This window comes from Aptenodytes forsteri, unplaced genomic scaffold, assembly GCF_000699145.1.
Source record: "Aptenodytes forsteri isolate BGI_AS27 unplaced genomic scaffold, ASM69914v1 Scaffold278, whole genome shotgun sequence".
In the NCBI taxonomy this organism is placed as follows: Eukaryota; Metazoa; Chordata; class Aves; order Sphenisciformes; family Spheniscidae; genus Aptenodytes; species Aptenodytes forsteri.
This window is the reverse complement of record NW_008795907.1, coordinates 377,295-395,373: the sequence shown is the minus strand read 5'-3', so window position 1 is coordinate 395,373 and position 18,079 is coordinate 377,295. Positions and strand designations below refer to the sequence as shown.

General features: G+C 40.2%; 2 protein-coding genes across 2 annotated transcripts in view; one reads left to right on the top strand and one right to left on the bottom strand.

Annotated features, from left to right (window-relative positions):
- RNF13 (ring finger protein 13) overlaps positions 1-8,898 on the top strand; it is a 45,004-nt gene extending 36,106 nt beyond the window's left edge. The window contains exons 9-10 of the mRNA XM_009284261.2: positions 5,538-5,618; positions 7,415-8,898. Of these exons, the coding sequence (XP_009282536.1) occupies positions 5,538-5,618; positions 7,415-7,779 (446 nt within the window). The 3' untranslated portion in view covers positions 7,780-8,898. The remainder of the gene's footprint in view (positions 1-5,537; positions 5,619-7,414) is intronic.
- Positions 8,899-13,541: 4,643 nt separating this feature from the next.
- On the bottom strand, positions 13,542-17,951 carry PFN2 (profilin 2). Its single transcript, XM_019473386.1, has 3 exons — positions 17,937-17,951; positions 17,323-17,515; positions 13,542-15,604 (listed from the first exon to the last, which is right to left on the bottom strand). Exons 1-3 carry the CDS (start codon positions 17,949-17,951, stop codon positions 15,507-15,509), a joined length of 306 nt encoding a protein of 101 aa, XP_019328931.1. The 3' UTR covers positions 13,542-15,506.
- Between the last annotated feature and the right edge of the window lie 128 nt (positions 17,952-18,079).

Below are 18,079 nucleotides of genomic sequence, written 5' to 3'. Positions count from 1 at the left end.
TAATGTAGGTAATTCTGCCATCTGTAGAAAAGCATTGGGTTTAGCAGCATGGTATCAAAACAAATTTTGAGCTGAGTTTCCAGAAATTCTCTCCTGCCATGTAGTTTCATTACAGTAAAGGGAAAGCTCTGCTACTGTTTGAGCTTTGTGTTGAAGGGCCTCTCTTCTGAGTAATGCAAAATCTGCCTGCTTCCTTCATTTGCAAGCTTCTTGATAACATAGGGTAAGCTCATGACCCAAATGTGGGCCTCCTGTAGCTACACGTTTATCGAAATCTGCCCCATTATTTCCACCTTTTCCCCAAAACAACACTTTGACAACTTGTGTATTATATCAACTCTTTTGAACAAGCTTGGAGCGTGAACTGTGGTTCTGATTTGTCCCCAGTTGATCTCAGTCTCACGTATGTAATCTGGACAGTGCTTTGGGAAGTAATATGGGAATTACTTGAAAAAAAAATTAAATTTGTGCTAAACAGTGTTGTGTCACAGATTACTGTGTGTGGTATGTGTATGTTGAAAGGTGAACTAAGTATGGAAGAGATTGTTGGGGCTATTAACTCTAGCCCTAGCACACATCAGTCTTATGCACTTAAATCTGACATCTCCAATGTCAGACCTCAGAGTGATGTGCAGCGATGAAGTTTTAGTGCAGCAGATAGTCCAGAAAAGACTTGATACAAGTTTACTGGGAGAGGATTAAGGTGATACTGCGGGGAATGGGAGCAGAGAATTGAGTCGTGAGGATGACTGATGAGGTAACACTTGTGGGATGGATGGGGCTCAGGTTAGGTGGGCTTTGGAAGGAATTGGAAGAGGTTGGAAGGAGATGGGGGAAAGCTGCCCTGTGAGGGGCACTGGGAACAAGATACGCCATCTCAACCCTTCTTTCTTTTACCTTGAGTGACAAGATCACAGGGGCCTCATTTCTCTTACAGGGGTCTTTGCCTTGCTGTATGCCTCTTTCCGTTTGTATTTTGGTATATGAGAGAGTGAACCTTCTCTGCACATACTCTTTCTGATGGGATCTACATCTACTTACTTCCCTAGCTCCTCTGCTGTATGGTAAAACCCAGGATCTTAGCTAGCCCTGAAGATGGTGAAAATGTCAACTGCTGAGCACTGGGAAATTAAGAAGCAGCTGTGAAGATGGTACAGGTTGGGAACAGGCAGACTAAGTGGGCTAGGACTGCTATTATGAATACTTAGCCAAAATATGCAGAAAGTGTGACATAGTTCTTTGGGGCCACCCCCAGGATACTGCAGGCTGTATCTGGGGTGTCCATCCTTTGGGCAAGGTGGGCCATATCATCTTTTTTTCCTGAGGCACTATCATTGGTGCCTTTCCTTATCACAAAGTGTATAACCAGGATGCAGACACCCTAGCACCACATGTTGAGCAGATGACTGCCCTTATGATAGGATGTACAAATACACATTGGATCATTTGACCCTGTAACTATCCAGTCCCTCAACCAAACGTGTTAGTCAAGTAATAGGAAAACTTGCAGTTTAGTCTACTGGCACATGTGCTTCTAGCTGTGTGACAGGGAGGACTTAATAGGGGGAGAGGCGGGGTGGGCCAGACTAATTTTTTTCTGGTATGCTGTAGTTTGAGCATCTAAAGAACGCTTCATGGTCAGGAGAGTGTGCAGCCCTAGCAAGCAGCTGCTTGTGAAGAGGCGGTGCAGTACTGGACAGTGTTAAGACAGTAAGGTTCAGTTGTCTGAAGTGCTAATGGCATAATAGGAGAAGTACCATCTGGAAATAGTGAGTAGCAGCATTGGATGTGTCTAAGTTGCAAGAGGTGTATGAAAGAAGAGTTCACCAACTTTTGCAGATACAGTGGCTTTGTGCACATGGCCAGAACTTTTCCAGCCTTGATAGAGCTGAGCAGATACTCAACACAGCTCATGTCAAAGCAAGGGATCCAAACAGTGACAGGGACCCTTTCACTGCTTAAGTACCTCTCAGGGATTGATCAGGTAAGTATTCACAAGACACATAATGAAATATGGTTCCGTACAAAATGAAATGTAGCTACCTCTTTATTTTAAAAGATGTACTTTGCACTACTCACTGCACTACTAACCTTTAATAATATAGCCTAGTAATTGGCAGTCTTAGACAGGAATTGGGGGATCTATGTTCAGTTCCCTCCATTGTCTTCTAGGACTAAGATGTCCATTTCCATCTCCTTCCAGATGCTATTCTCTTAGGAACTTTGTGTGTCACATATCTAAAGCCTTGACCTAAAACTAGGTTTGGGGAAAGGGGGAGGTTTGGCCCTTTACCATGATTATCTTCTGATGGTCCCGAAAGGCTAGTTCAGAATATCACTGCTCCAACGGTCAAGTTTTCTTTTCACGTCCAACCTAATGATTCCTGGTCAGATGATAGCTCTTTTCTTTACGTGCCCCTCCCCCCCAGCTTCTCTCTTCTCTGTCCATGGTATTGCTCCTCTGTGTTGTTTATAGAGAAAACTGAATCCCCTTTCAGCCTTCAGATTGTTAGATTAAAATTATCAGGCTATTTTTTTAATTTATTTTTCTTGCATGATAGTTTCTCTGTTATGTGATCATAATATTCTTTCTTTGTTTCTGTTTGAATTAATCTTTTGAGGATATGGGTGGCCACGTTACAGACTCCTGAACAGTACTTACCGCTTCTGGAAAGACTACTCTTGATGCTTCCTACTGTTGCATTTTTCTTTTTCCCAGTTGTATCACGTTAGGAACACTGTAGTGATCAACCAGTACACTCTGTTTCTTCTCAATTGTTTGTAACTGGTGAAATCTCAGCTAAAAATTCCCCAAGGATGTAATCCCTAAATGGATGCACTTGCATGTTATAGTACTGAATTTCATTCATGTACCATTATTCCAATTTACAGATTTTTTTTTTTGTGCTATCCCAGTTACCCTCTTGATGATGCCTACTTAATCGTGTTTCATATATGTATAATGGATACGCTCCTTGTTTTTGTATCAATATTGTTCCAAAGCAATTTTGTAAAAAGACAATACCGATAACTCTCCTCCAGCCTTTAAGAACTTCTTCCAACACCACCAGTAGCAACTTCCATTTATTCAGCTCCCTCTACTAATCCTCACTAATCTTACTGACTAGGAGCAATCATTTCACACATAGAACTTTACAGAATGTTATACCAAAGTCTGCATAGATAAGATGTGCCATACTTATTTCTAGAAATCAGTTTGCAAAGGCATTGTCTACCTTTACTATGACCATGCTATATTTGATCCTGTTTTCTCTTTATCTACATAGCTTATCATTCATTAAGTGCCCTAATTTATGTTACGGGCCACTCCTCCCCTTCTGCTGAGCCTGTATATTCTTCACAGAAGAGAATCCTAGATTCAGAGGGGCAAGGAAGGCACGAAAAGGTTCAAGACTTTCCGTCCTTGCCTGGAGAAAGAGATGTCTTTGAATCTGTATATGTTGAGGGAGGTGGTTTAAATTTAAGAAACATACCATGGATTTGTATTTGTTCTCTCACTGCTTTGTTCTGCTTTCTACTGTTTCGTCTTTGCCAACAGCTCTAGGCTGTTCTCTTCACCAGTTTCTCCACCCCTTTGCCAACAAAAATACCTGCTGTATAACTCTGAAAAGCATTATATATTTATGAAACTAAGAGATCTTCAAGAAATGTTGTTATTCAGGATATTGTGCCACCTTTGAAGAATTAGGCTAAAGAGCAAGTGCCTTCGACTGTCTCGAAACAAACATGCACACACATTGTGGATGTACACGTTTGTGGAATAAGTTCTGCTGAATTTCCTGAAGTTTTCTAGCTCCAGCAGTTGTACCAGATGTTGGCAAGGCTGAAGGTGGTTGGACTTAAGTTTCTGAAGCTAAGGAAACGAAAGGTGGAATAAGGTCAGCACTGGTAAGGCCACATCTGGAGTACTGTGTCCAGTTCTGGGCTTCCCAGTACAGGAGAGACATGGATCTACTGGAGAGAGTCCAGTGAGAGGCCACGAAGATGATTAGTGGACTGGAGCATCTCTCCTATGAGGAAAGGCTGAGAGAGCTGGGACTGTTCAGCCTGGGGAAGAGAAGGCTCAGGGGGATTTCTCCAATGTGTATAAATACCTGAAGGAATGGTGCAAAAAATGGAGCCAGGCTCTTTCCGGTGGTGTCCAGTGACAGGACAAGAAGTCTACCTAAATATTGAATATAAATATTCAAGGACACACAGGTTAGGAGGAGAAAGTGGACATTGAAAATTGTGGTATTTTACAACTTCGTTTGCAGTAACTTCATCTGTGAAAAGGACTGTACTGGTTTTGGCTGGGATAGAGTTAATTTTCTTCATAGTAGCTTGTATGGGGCTATGTTTTGGATTTGTGCTGAAAACAGTGTTGATAACACAGGAACTGTGTTAAGTTATTGCTGAGCAGTGCTCACACAGCATCAAGGGCTGTTCTGCTCCTCACCCTGCCCTGCCACCAAGCAGGCTGGAGGTAGGCAAGAAGCTGGGGTGGGGCACAGCCGGGACAGCTGACCCCAACTGATCAAAGGGATATCCCACACCATGTTGTGCTCAGCAATAAAAGCTGGGGCGAAGAAGGAGGAAGAGGTGATATTTGGAGTTAGGGCGTTCGTCTTCCCAAGTCACCACTGTGTGTGATGGAGCCCTGCTGTCCTCGCTGAATGCCTGTCTGAGATGAGAAGCAGTGAATGAATTCTTTGCTTTGCTTGCGCGTGTGGCTTTTGCTTTACCTATTAAACTGTCTTTATCTCAACTCATGAGTTTTCACACAGTTACCCTTCTGATTCTCTCCCCCATCCCAGGGGGAGTGAGTGAGCGGCTGGGTGGGGCTGAGCTGCCCACAGGGGTTAAAGGGCATAAGCTGCTGGTGTAACTGCAAACTTGAGAGGACCAGCATCTTACAGGAAATTGGAAAGAACCATCTGGATTGATGAAAGGACCATGTTGTAAAGCCCTTGATAAAAACGGAACGGGAATAAACTGACTTCTAGAAAGTGTTTATATTTTGGTTGTATAATGTATCACAACAGTGTACATAATGTCAATACTGTTAGTAATGTATATCTTACTTGTGAGGTTTGAATTACAAAATACTGTAAACTTCCTCCTGTGACTAGACTATCATTCTTGATTATTCTGCTTTTTTACCTAGTTGGTTTTGTTGCTATTTTTCTGCCTAAGTTTTCTCAATAACTTATTAATACCTGTAAAGTCAATCCTATATTTTAAATTATTTTATCTTACTTTTAATAAGAATGATAGGATATTATAGAGATAGCACTTCACACAGTTTAAAATGTTTTTATTAACCTGAAGGGAAAGTGAATGAGCTATAGTCCTAATAAGGAGAGAAATATAGCAGTCAACTATATAGCTTCAAAGAACGTGCCCCTTGCGTGGACAGGGAAGAGTAATAGTTTCTTCAACCTGTGAAACTAACCAAGAGAACCTGTATGCATGTGTGTGAAAATGTCTGTTGCAAATCTTTTAAAGTTAAACTGATTCTCAATTATGTGCTGTAGGAGATGAATACGATGTATGTGCCATTTGTCTGGATGAATATGAGGATGGAGACAAGCTCAGAATCCTTCCATGTTCTCATGGTAAGCAACTGTATTTTAGGTTTGGTATTAGTATTAAAACAGCCCTCTAAAACACCGTGTCTAAAACCCACAGTGAATATGTTTATTGATTGATTTATAAAATTTGTTTTTGCTAATATGCAGGAGTGTATATACAAACTGGGAAAAGAGCAAACTTTTTTTTCCTCTTGAAAGCAAAAAGGCTAGCATTCCCACTTCGCATTTTTCTTTGGTTGTACACATGAAAGAAAATCTGGGCTTGACGCTGTCCCATAAATGTCTGTATTTAATAGGGAAACACGTTCCAGAGTTACTTTGTACAATTAAAAAAATAGGCTTTCACTTTCTCCAAGACAATTAAACCATAAAATGCAATTCAGCTATTAGTGACAGAGATATGGGTGAAGGGATATAGTCTGTAGACCACTGCCTTGACTGCACTTGGAAGTCGGTGTTGTCAGTGCGAAAATCAGTGGACTATTTTTACTGTGACAAGTTGTGCGCTGTCTGAACAGTCTTTCTCAAATACTGCCCACTGCAAAAGGTGTATCTAGTAGTCACGTACGTATCTATCCACAAGACAAGACTGCTCTTAACTGCATGCAAGTACAAGAAGCATTTTAAGAGCTTATATCTAGAAATCTGGAAGAGGCCTGGGCCCAAGAGTGTCTCTACATTTAAACATTCTGATAAAAGCTGTGTAAAATCTATCAAGAAAGATGGGATTCATCCTTCCTAGCTTGAAACCCTTTCTCTACCTCCCAGTCCATTAATTATATTTATATATAATTATATATATAATTATCTCTACCTCCCAGTCCATTAATATATATATATATATACACAGCCATTTTGGCTGGGTGCAGTGTTACCCAGCTTTTTCTCATTAAATTCCTGCTCTGACCAGGCACTGCAACAGCAAATACATTACTAAGAGATTTAAAAAAAAGTGGCAACTGATGTTACAGACTTACATCCACAGTGAACACAGCAGATGACAGACTGAGCTTTGTAGGTCCTCAGTCGTAAAAAACAATTTCAAAACAGTCCAACAAACAAAGAGTTCTCAGAAGAGAGAGAACAAATCCATAGCATCTGTCCCAGCTAGGGACTGCAAAGTTAACTAAACCTGATCACCAATATCAAAGATTGCTGACAAATAAAAAAAAGAAACAAAACCACCACTGTCAGTTCTCATGGAGAACATGCTACTAACGTGCTTGAACAGGTACTAAACACAACATGCTTGCCCTTGTAAATACTTAGCTCTTTGCCAGATAGAAGTCTCTCTTAATAAGCAGAGCTAAGGTTTTAATACCATAAGTAAGACTTTCAAACACTTTTTTTTTAAACAAGGCCAGTACAGTTGCAGTGCCAACTGTAGACCTAATTTAAAATCCACAAAATCATGTGGTAATTTTATTTAATAACAAGGTGCTTCGATACATCTTGGTGGAGGTTAGAGGCATTATGAGGATAATGATGGTGGGCATGTCTGCTGCAAGGTGGGTATAACTGCTCAAGAAGCTTTTAAAGTTTATTTCGTCAAACATGGCCCACTGCAGGACTGCTCTCAGATTCATTCAGTAGCGGAAATAGGTACTTATTGCATGTATCCATATGGCCGAGATCCTAATCTATTAGGCGTTTTGTACATAAAGATAGACAGTCTGCATGCCAACAAACTTGTGACTGAAATTCTCTGTATGAGTTAAACTATAAAATTCTCCTGTGTTACTAAACGTAAATACAATTTAGCAGGTTTCCATGTCATTTTCACTTAGATAATGATGTACTTGTGTTTTGTTTTCTAACAGCATATCACTGCAAGTGTGTGGACCCGTGGCTGACAAAAACAAAAAAAACATGTCCTGTATGTAAGCAGAAAGTGGTCCCTTCTCAGGGGGACTCCGACTCTGAAACAGACAGTAGTCAAGAAGAGAATGAAGTATCTGAAAATACTCCTTTGCTTAGACCATTAGCCTCAGTTAGTACTCAGTCATTTGGGGCTTTGTCAGAATCTCACTCCCATCAGAACATGACCGAGTCCTCAGAATATGAGGAAGATGACAATGACAATATTGATAGCAGTGATGCAGAAAATGGAGTAAACGAAGAAAGTGTAGTGGTTCAACTACAGCCCAATGATGAAAGAGAGTACAGAGTGGCAAATACTGTTTGAGACTACTAATGATGAATAGTGTATGAACAAAAGAATTCTTAAGGCTATACTTTACAAACCTTTATGTAGGGAATATATTTTAATCTGTAATCCATTTGGTTTCTTCAATAGGAGCAGCAGTTCATGTAGTAAGTACTATGGTTAAATCATTACAGATAGATTTTATTTTTGATTCAGGTATTCAGTCACATGTTCTGTCTTCTCAAAATGAACAGTTTAACTGGACTTCACAATGCTAATGAATAATGTTAATAGTTTATATCAATACAAATATCACACAGACTCTAAATGTATCTTGTTGAAATGGGATTTATCTGGAAGTAATTTTTTTCCATTTTGTAGCTACAGCTGGGTCATACTGATAGCAATATTTATTACATGTATGGTATGTGTTACCCCTTAAGCCCAACAAAAAATGTATTTGCATGTTTGTATAGAGTTTTCCTAAAAACTGTCACCACTACTGAAAGAAAAATGTAGAACAGATCAATATTCTATATGCTGGTGTATCAAAACAAAGCAGAGGAAATTCCACTTTTATTTCAAAGCAGTGATTCCAAAAAATCCTTTGGAGTTTGCCACAGTAGCTGAGTTGAAGCAGTTCCATTGAGCAATTCCTAGGATAAGGCAACTTAGAATATATGTTTAGTCTTGAGCAACTCACAAGGTAAGATCCACCATAAACACATTAATTATCCCTACTTGCTACCACCATGTAGTCTAGTTTCCAGTGATGATGTGGGAGAAGCGGGGGGGGAGGGGGGCGTGACCAAAACAGAGGTTTTGTTCCACATAGAAAAATAATTTTAGGTGAGTATTCTATTGATTCTCAACTCATATACCTCTTACTAAAGAGCATTTTATGCTGCATTAGTCTGCTAAACTATGTATATAGAAAAATTGTTCTTTTCAAATACCTGATTTGAAAACAAGTGCTTGTAACTGTTTAACAGAACTCAGTACTTACCAGTGTATCACAAAAAAAGTAAATGCTATATAATACCTCTGTAACTATGTAGAAAGTAAAAACATACGTATAATCAAAATGCAGAGTTTTTTTATATGGCCTTGAATAAGGAAAGCTTGAAAGAATGTTAATAAACATGTTTTCCACTTTAAGTATCAAAAGGAATTTATTGAACTTTTGCATTACTTACATTCATTGTGTACTCTTCTGCATGTATTACTAAGGGTAAAGTAAGGATCCAGAACATGCAACTGTTAAGATCCCTTAGTAAACATTAACCTACATTGTGCTGTGTATCACAGTACAAAGTGCTGTACTGATCAGCACTATATGCAGGAGGACTAAGCTACATAGAAAACCTTAATTTTTGTTCACTTTTAGTTTGAATCAATCTGGGTCTGTACATGTAACTTGTATGGGGGAGAGGGAAGGAAGACCAGAGTGCTATTAATATTTCCTGCCCACCTGCCGACACCTGCTGCAGTCTGTGAGCCTGTGTTCTGGAAGTCAGAAAACGCCAAATCCTGGACCAAGGCGATTACAGGTGAGGTGTTTTCATTTGTTATTTCTGACCTAATACAGAGTGCAGCTACACCCTCCTTGCTTCAGCCTGGCAATGGAAATCAATTCTCTGGGACTGGCTAAGAGCAGAGAGAGTTTATTTTGCAGAATGGGGTGTGGTAAAAGGATAATAATGAAAGAATGATTCATCTTCAAACCACTGCCACCAGCAATCCATGGGGTTAATGATGAACAATCATTTTCACCATGTAAAATTCTACTTCAGCTTGCTTATGTCTAGTTAAGTCCAAATGTGAAAACTGATTTCTGAAAACTTACTAAGCTGAAAGATGTTTCTTAAAATAGGTTCCTGCTGTTCATACATTATGAGTGCATGTGTTTATTCATAATTGTATTTCAGGCACCCCAAAACCTGAAGAGAACCAGAACCATGAACATAAACTTTATAACATACGCTATATGTAACTCTGGTTGTAGTATTTGCCGCAATGACAAAAAGTAAAATTACACTCTCTTTATCAGTTTCTCACCTGCTATTCTCCATGCTATACAGAGAAAATGTGTGCAGCAAAGGATAGTCTGTTTCCATCCCAACTACACTGTACTTTTTTTAAAAAACTGTTCCATTGTCTAAATTTCCTAATGGTATTAATGTAAATTTTATTTCAGCAGGCTTTGGTAGTAAACATCGTAGTGCTACTCCCCCTGCCATACCTCCCTTGTGCCATAGATACAGTTTACTTGTCAGTTGCCATTACCAGTGAGAATGAAAATTAAAGAAGGAATAGCACTTTATTATTAGAAATACTTCAGAAGGTTAAGTATCTCTTAGCATTTCTAAGTAGAACTTGCGTATTTCATTAAAACTTGCTGGATAAATCTTGTGTCTCAAAAGGTATGGCCTGTCCAAACCCACAGGGAAAGATAAATGTGGATTTTTCTTCGGGCTATGACCTACTACATTATCCACATGAAGTAGCACCGTTTCCTCACCATACGCCATGAACAGCTGACTCCCAGGGTTTTTTTGCTTATGTCAAGTCTGTTGATCTAACTTCAGTCTCTAGCTTTCTTTGAGAATAGGGTGTTGGTGCTTTAACGAGGTTCATACTTGATTGCCTAGTTGAAAAAAATTTCTTCTAATAAGTAGTTGTAACTAGCGCCTGAAGCTAAAAGTACGTTTAGCATTTAGCATTTCTGAAGCATATAATCTCTCTGCATAAAACAGTGTAGGTATCACTGGCAGTTACCACAAAATATTATTTGTATGACCAGTATAAATAGCTCCTTACAAAACGAGCTTGCACCAAACCTTTCATTGCATAATGAGAACAAACTACTTGGAAAAGGAGCCAGAAGAGGAGAGGAATTAAAATGTGCCCTCAAAGGGAAAGGTGAGCTTTCATTTGTTGGGGGCGGGGTGGGAAGAATCCAGTAAAAAGCGACTGGAATAAAGTGATGTGTCTGACAAGTGTTTTTCTTGACAAGTCAGTAATCAACAAATGGAGATTTAAATAGCAAAACAAACAACTCTCCTCACCCCCCCTCTACAGTGCATGATGTTGGGAGAGTTCCAGGGCCAGTGTTTGAACAAACAGTAATAATGGGTACCTACATGCAAAATAATATAATGAATATTAAAAATTTGATGTCTAAAACTGCAATGCTGTCAGCAGTTCAGAATAGTTAGATCTTTCTAACAGAATTCTAATAACACGTTCATTATAAAAGTAAGACCCTCTGAAATAATACCAGCTAATAAGGGCTGGTGTAATTAAAATCTGTCTGTGAATGGTGCAGAAAATAAGCATGCTGACAATTAACTTCATAAATGTATTTCGGAGAAAGTAAGGGACTGATTAGAATGGCCTGGAAGTCAGCATTAAAAACTTGTAAAGCCCTGATGTTCTGCACATAAATGCAGCCCTCATCATCTTCCAGTGCGTGCCATGCAATCTAAGAGGCATAAGTAATTGGGGATAGAAGTAAACCTTCAGAAAGTGAAGCAATTCAGTCAATAGTGAATGATCTTCCTGAGTTTGAAGAGAGACTGAATAACTTGAGAACTACCCTTAAAAAACCAACCACCCTTTGAAGCAATTCTGCCTCTTTTCTGTATTGCTCTTCGTTTGCACATCTTTCCTACTCCCTTCTCATCTTTTTTTTAAAACACCAATGTAAGTTCTGTTCTAATGTCAGTTCTGTTCTTTTACCCAAGCCTTGAATAAGAACATATTTTATAAAAGAGAAGAGGAAAAAAAAAAAGGGAGGGGAGGGTGGGGTTGGGTGCTTAGCTTCCTTATCATTGGGAACTGCTGATGTAAGAAAAGATGCAATACTTCTAAAGCATGTATGAGCAATCGGAGAGCTTTTTTATAAAATGGCAGGCACTGTAAACCATAGTGAGTAAGTCAGGAGTTTGAGAGCTCTACTGGAAGTTGAAGAGCCAGCAGGTATTGAAGACAGCTGTATGCAAGTGAAATGTCTAAAAACGACAGTGTTTTTCATGGACTAGCAAGAGGGTAAAAAAGGAACAAACCATGAGCACAAAACCCACGAGAACTATACAGGTCAGGCATCTTCACTGCCACAATGTATGAATCCTTTTACTAAATCCTGAGTGGTAAAATTGTGAGGGGGGGTAACAGCCTAATAAACTGTGACCGCTGAGGTGGTTGGAACAGTACTGAATGGTGTAACGCGGGATGGCAGGTGAAACCCTGAGCGGTGCAATCCTGTCCATTACAATAGGAGGACAATAGGTGTACAGTACTGCGTAGGACTTAAATTCAGCAGATAAAATCAGTGACTCACATGGAACTTTGTAACGTCTAAGATTAAGTGTTTCACTGTATCTCTTCTAGTAACTTTTTTCAAGGAAAAAAATACTAATGCAAATTTCTGACCTAGGTCACACTTTAGTGTTCAAACCTTTAGCGTAGGAAAATAACCCTTTGTATTTAAACTGTCTATTAATCTGGAAATGGGAGTTAAATGTAAAATTTGTTGAGAGTCCAGGTTATTCAAGAAAGGTATTTTAGGAAGACCCTAGCAAATTAGGTGCACAAACACCATTCTGCTGTGGAAATTCAACAACAAATGCATCTGAAAAAGTAATTTGAGCAACACCTGATTCTTACCAAGAAAAAGTATACAGGTGACATACAGATGACCCCTGCAGACACATGCTCAGGAGAGGGGAATTGATAAGAAAGGAACGATGTTAAATAAGGCTATTCCTGCCTCCGAGATGCCCTTACAGTAAATTCCAGCTATGGCCTTACTACAGAAAAGCTTCGGTGACAGACACACACTCCCCCAACCAGGAAAGGAAAAAAAAAATCCTGCACTCAGAACGTGAGTGCAATTTTAAATTGGGTTCGGACAAAGTTTAGATACAGAGCAAAACACGGATTCACATGCTAACATAATTTTATGGGGGAAGTGAGAGGTTGGCATCCTCTGTACTAGTTACTACTAAATGTAAACTTGCTTAGGGCTAGGGGCTTGTTCTAGTGTCTTCTAACTTTAGCACTGAGAGCTCGAAGATACTGTTCAGACACTAAGCAACTCAAGTAGTCCCAAGATAAACACTTTGTATATAAAGGTTTTAGTTAGACCGGGATCTAGTGACAAGCAAAGGAGGGGGTGCAACACTTACTTACACTGAAGATTAAGATGTAGGGGAAGATAGGGGAGAACAAAGGCATTTTAATGGTAATGCCCAAGCGGGACACAACTGGCATTGTTGGACCGAGAAAAGCATAGCCTTAGCTAAAGATTAACCTCCTGTGGTTTGGGCTTTTCTTTCTTTCCCCATCCCCCAAGCTCCCATTGTTCACTACCGCATCTCACCAGTGCCGTTTAAAAGGCACTTGGTTCGCAGGGCCTGTGTTTTCAGAGTACTTGGGTAGCGGAAGTACCAAAAGCCAGGTAGAATTCTTTTGGGGTCACAGAGACCTTAAATCCCTCCCTTCCCTATTCGAAGAGATCACATGGCAAAGGTTTCAGGGATTGCATATTAGGTATTCACATGGCAGGGGAACCCCCTCACCCTGGAGTCAGATAAATGCCAAGTTAAGTGACATGAAATCATCTCCCAATTTAAGATCTAGCCCAAAGACTGCCTGGCCTTTGACTGAAGTTATCATACTATTGCTGTCTTACAAAACTTACAACTGCACTTATATCTAGTATTAGTGTAGTCAGCCATGCAATGAAGAAGGGCCTCGGAGAATTCCTGTGGGGGGGAAAAATTACCAACAGTCTGATATTGTTTGGTTGGAATAAATTTATTTCATCTGTCTGTAAACAAGGTGTTTTTAATAGTTATGGCATTTTTTGAAATGCATATTAAATCAGATGAGTTAGACTGTATCCCAGATGTAACAAAGTGCAGGGAAAGAAATGGACAAATCAGCAACAAGAATTTGTTTAAATCTGTACATTATCCACAAGGCCCAACAATAGAAGCAAATACTAGAATGTCCCTAAAGTAGTGCCATTCGAAAGAAACCCTCGTAGTCAGTTAAAATCCATCTCACAATAGCAACAGTTCATTTTTTTTTTTAAACAATAGTATGGCACAGAATACATATTAAAAAATTCATCACAAGACAGCCAAGTCAGTTATTCCAACCAATACCATCTCCCATTTATTCTTTTGTATACAGAGTTCTGCAGTTCTCTTTAAATGGACATACAAGTTGTTAGTACCGTGCCTGAACTGAGAGTTTGGTTACAGACATTTCAGATCACTAGTGCACAAGGCAGTTCACTCCATAATTTCTGCAGCAAGGGTGTGACAGGCCGAATGAAGATTTTAAATTTGAAATGGCATCATTTTAACAGCTTTCAAACTACCGACCTTCATCCAAACAGTGGCTTCAGAGCAGCAAAACTCTTTACCAGTAAGTGATCTGGCAGAAAGACTGGAGTCAGTCAGAGCTCCCAGTATAGCTGAAGGTGGCAGTTTTCCACAATGACATTGCAGTTTCATATTAAAAAACAAAAACAACAAAAAAACCACGACCCCCAAGCTGCAAATTAAAATTGGTCCTATGAAAAACCGAAACCAGACACACTCCAGATGGTTATGTTGGGATATCTAATGTCCATAATGGCATCCTTTTACAATTCAACTACAGAACAGGAGCTGGAAAAAAAAAAAAAAAAAAAAGTGCCCGAGCTATTGCAATGATGGAATGTCTCTGGGGATTCGTTCAGGATGGTGGTTTTAAGGTCATGGGAGGAAGTGCATCTGTACCCTTTCATAGTTTTGTGATTGCACTTGTTAAGCAGTACAAGCTTCAGACATCATGAAGGAAAAAAAAAAACTTGAGCCTACAGTGAAGTGCAACAACAAAACTAATGTCACATTAATAGCTTTTGAGTGGGAAATTGGTTAAACAAACCAGGCACTATAAAAATGGGTGTAAGCAAACAAATGTGGATTTAAAAAAAAAAGAAAAAAAGAGAGGGACAGAAGTAAAGATATGCATGCACTTTTTTCCTCCCAACCATGCTCTATGAAAGGAAGACTAGTGAGCTGTGTAATTGCTCAAAGTGCTGAAGAGGCATTGATCAAATTAGATTGTACAATCGGCACCTTGTTTAGTATTATTTAAGTTGTTTTAGTTGTCAATATCACACTAATTGCTAAGACAAAGCAAAGCCTACACTTGGCATATTCCCCTCCCAAGTTTTTCAAGGTATCATGCATATCATCTTTGTGGTGCAGTAATGGTGCCAGATACGGGACTTGGTTACATACAGTGGTTAACATATAAATGAACAAAGGGTAACTGGAATTATGACATTAGGAAATGGGTAAATAAAAAACACAAACTACCATCTACAGTCTGGTAGCACTGAACACAACTGGGTGGTGGTGAAGACAGTTGCTAGGTGGATGGGGAGAGGCTGCTTAGACGTCAGACCTCCTCAGGTATAAAGCCAGTTCATATGCTTTCTTGTTGAGTGTCCCTCCATGGACACCTTCCTTTCCCATGACTATAACCAATGCTGGAGTACACAAGGAAACAAAACAGAAATGAACAGAATTAAAGAAAAAAAAAAAAAAACAACACCTTTCCCCACCAACAAAGGGATACAAAGGAGACACAGGTTCATACCCCATCACCCTGCATTGCTAATAAAGTTTCCAGAATGTAAGGTTTAAAGCTCACCGCCAGGAAAGTTTAATAGCAATCTTCCCCTAATACAGTCTGCCTAGCAACTAGAACCCAGAGTCTCTCAAGTATTTTGCCATTGAGTATGCCTTCTTATTCAATCCGCCTCCATGGACCCCTTCTTTGCCCATTACAAAGACCAAGACTGAAAGAGAAAAGAAAAAAGTTTTAAAAGGAGTGTGTTAGACAAGGAAATAATGCAAGTTTTAGGCAGTGCAATAAACACACTCAAATTCAAGATTTAGTATTTGGGTATTAAGCTAGTTTAACAGGAGTTTTGTAAAAATACAGAGGTAGACAGGGCTGGGAGAAGGCATGAGTTATCCTCGGGATATTAAGTAACTATGTAAGTCATAAGAGTTCACTGCTAAGAAAAATGCTACCAACTATCTCAAAAAAACATCACAGTGCCTCTCCACCATCAGCACCATCCGTCATCACCCAGCAAGGAAACCCTGGCTGCATCTCAAAAAAACAAGGGGGGGGGAAAGAAGTATTGTCAGGGACAAAAGTAGTAGTATATGTAGAAGAACTGTGACTCTGAAGAGCAGAAGAGGGAATATTCTTATATTCTTATCTGTAGTGGCCACTACTGGCGTTAAGAACCAGAGTAACTGCTTTGATACTAGCAAAAAAACCCACGTGGTCAGACTTGGGCTAAGACTTTTCATGCAACAATAGAACTATAAAACATGCTTTTTGCAGAAGACAAAACGCAGGGAGGATTTTAATGCTGACCCTCTAATCCCACAATTTTGGTGAGGTGTCCCAATTGTCTCATGAACAAGAACATCCTAAGGCTCCTCAACCAGTAAACACCACTTGCAAGTTGCCAGCAGATGTCACCAGCAGGTACACGGACACAGTAAGCGCTGTGCTTCCACAAGCACAGTAATTGTCTCCCAAGCTAGGAATACTGTAATTGGAAATACTGCAGTCAGCCTACCTACAGGTGATTGTACATCTACATAGCAATTTGCTCACAAAAAGCTTAAGACAGACGGTTCTTGTTTGCATTTCACAATCTGCAGCAGAGTCAGAACTCGGCTTGTTTCACTTCAGTGCTGCAAACATTCTTCCTGTATCACTGCCACCCGGCTTTAGCCTATAAACAAATTTTGCTCTAGTTTTGGTTTTATACTTGTAAGCAAAAGTCTGTTGCTCACCAATTTGACCTACAGCCAGCCAAAAAGTGCTAGGCCAGGTATTTTGAACACAAGGCATACTACTCGTAGCCAGTATTTCAAGGCACATTTTCTATATCCAAACCTAGTGCCTTCCCCGTAATGTTTTACTAGAAGTTAAATGAGGCGTACGAGCATAACACCAAGTTTCTCAGTGATACCAAATTGGACGGCCTTTTTTGCCTGAAGACAGACTTCAGAGAGCTCAATAGCAAGTGCAAGAAGAGTTAGTGTAGAACTTGTTAAAAGGCAAGTAGGAGTAGCTCATACAAGGAATTCACATCTTTGCAGAATAAACTTTCCATTGCGAAGTTTACAACAAAAAAGCTAGTTTCACTACCAATCATTAATAGATCCCTACCGTAAGCTTTAGATACCAAGTTATCATATACTTGGCAAGCTTAGTTCAAGCTATAGCCTGCTCTTTCCTGCTTGTCAGAGATCTGCTAACCATTTCACAGCCTAGCGCCCAGCTGCGATCACAGGTAGGAACAGGGACAAGTGTAATTCCTAGGCTGAAATCTAGTTCGTCAGCCAAACCACTGCCATCCACCCCCCTTACGTCACTTCCTGAAATTAACCATTAAGTACAGGAGTCTGGTTTTCTTAGTAACTGGAGTCTACGCTTAGGGTCACACTCTTAATTCAGTGATCTGAAAGTGAAGAAAATCATGCTTACCTCGGCCAGCTCTGCCTACAGCAACATTGTATGTTGGCTCACCACCTTGACTCTTTGTCCTGATGTCCATTGTGCAGTCACCATCAACATACAGGCTATCTCTGATCACAGAGCACTTCTTTGCACCAAGGGTCAGACCATTGGTGAAGAAACCCTCTCGGTCTTTTCCTACAATCATATCTATTTCTACTGGCTGTCAAAGAAAAAAGTCCAGAGTTAGCACGGCAGTATTTTATTGTTTAATTTCTAGTTAAAAAGCATCCTGTCTCACGTTGAGAAGATGAGACGGTAAATTTCCCCTTGTTCCCACCAGGAAGTGCTCCAGAATACAGGGCTTTGTTAGTCACAGTTTATTGTGGTTAAATAACCACTAAATAGTGGTTTATTGCCACTGTAAGCAGTGGAACCGCTGCCTTGGAACACTTCACAGCCCAAGTCTGCAGTACTCCTCGGATCCAAGTTCTCATTAAAGGCAGTAATGCATGATTGAGACTAGTCAAGCACAGGATATATGCCTCTCGGTGACTGAATGCATCAGGTCAGACGCTAACTTTGCAGAACCGAAAAGCCTGCCAGCACCTGTCCCTGAAAGATCAGCTCAGATGCCACCCGACTGCATCTGCCTGCATCGACGGGGCATTAGCTCAGCCCTCGCAGAGCAGCTGCGGCGGCCTCCGCAGAGCTCGGGGCAGCTCCTAACACGCGGTGGCCAAGCCGCCCTCTGCAGCGGCGTGCCCCCTCCGCTGCACGGCACGGC

Excerpts from the sequence above, each read along its gene's own strand:
- PFN2 (XM_019473386.1), bottom strand. Across the intron at positions 15,605-17,322 it reads TGTAGGCAGAGCTGGCCGAG|TCTTGGTCTTTGTAATGGGC; the intron begins GTAAGCATGATT and ends TTTCTCTTTCAG.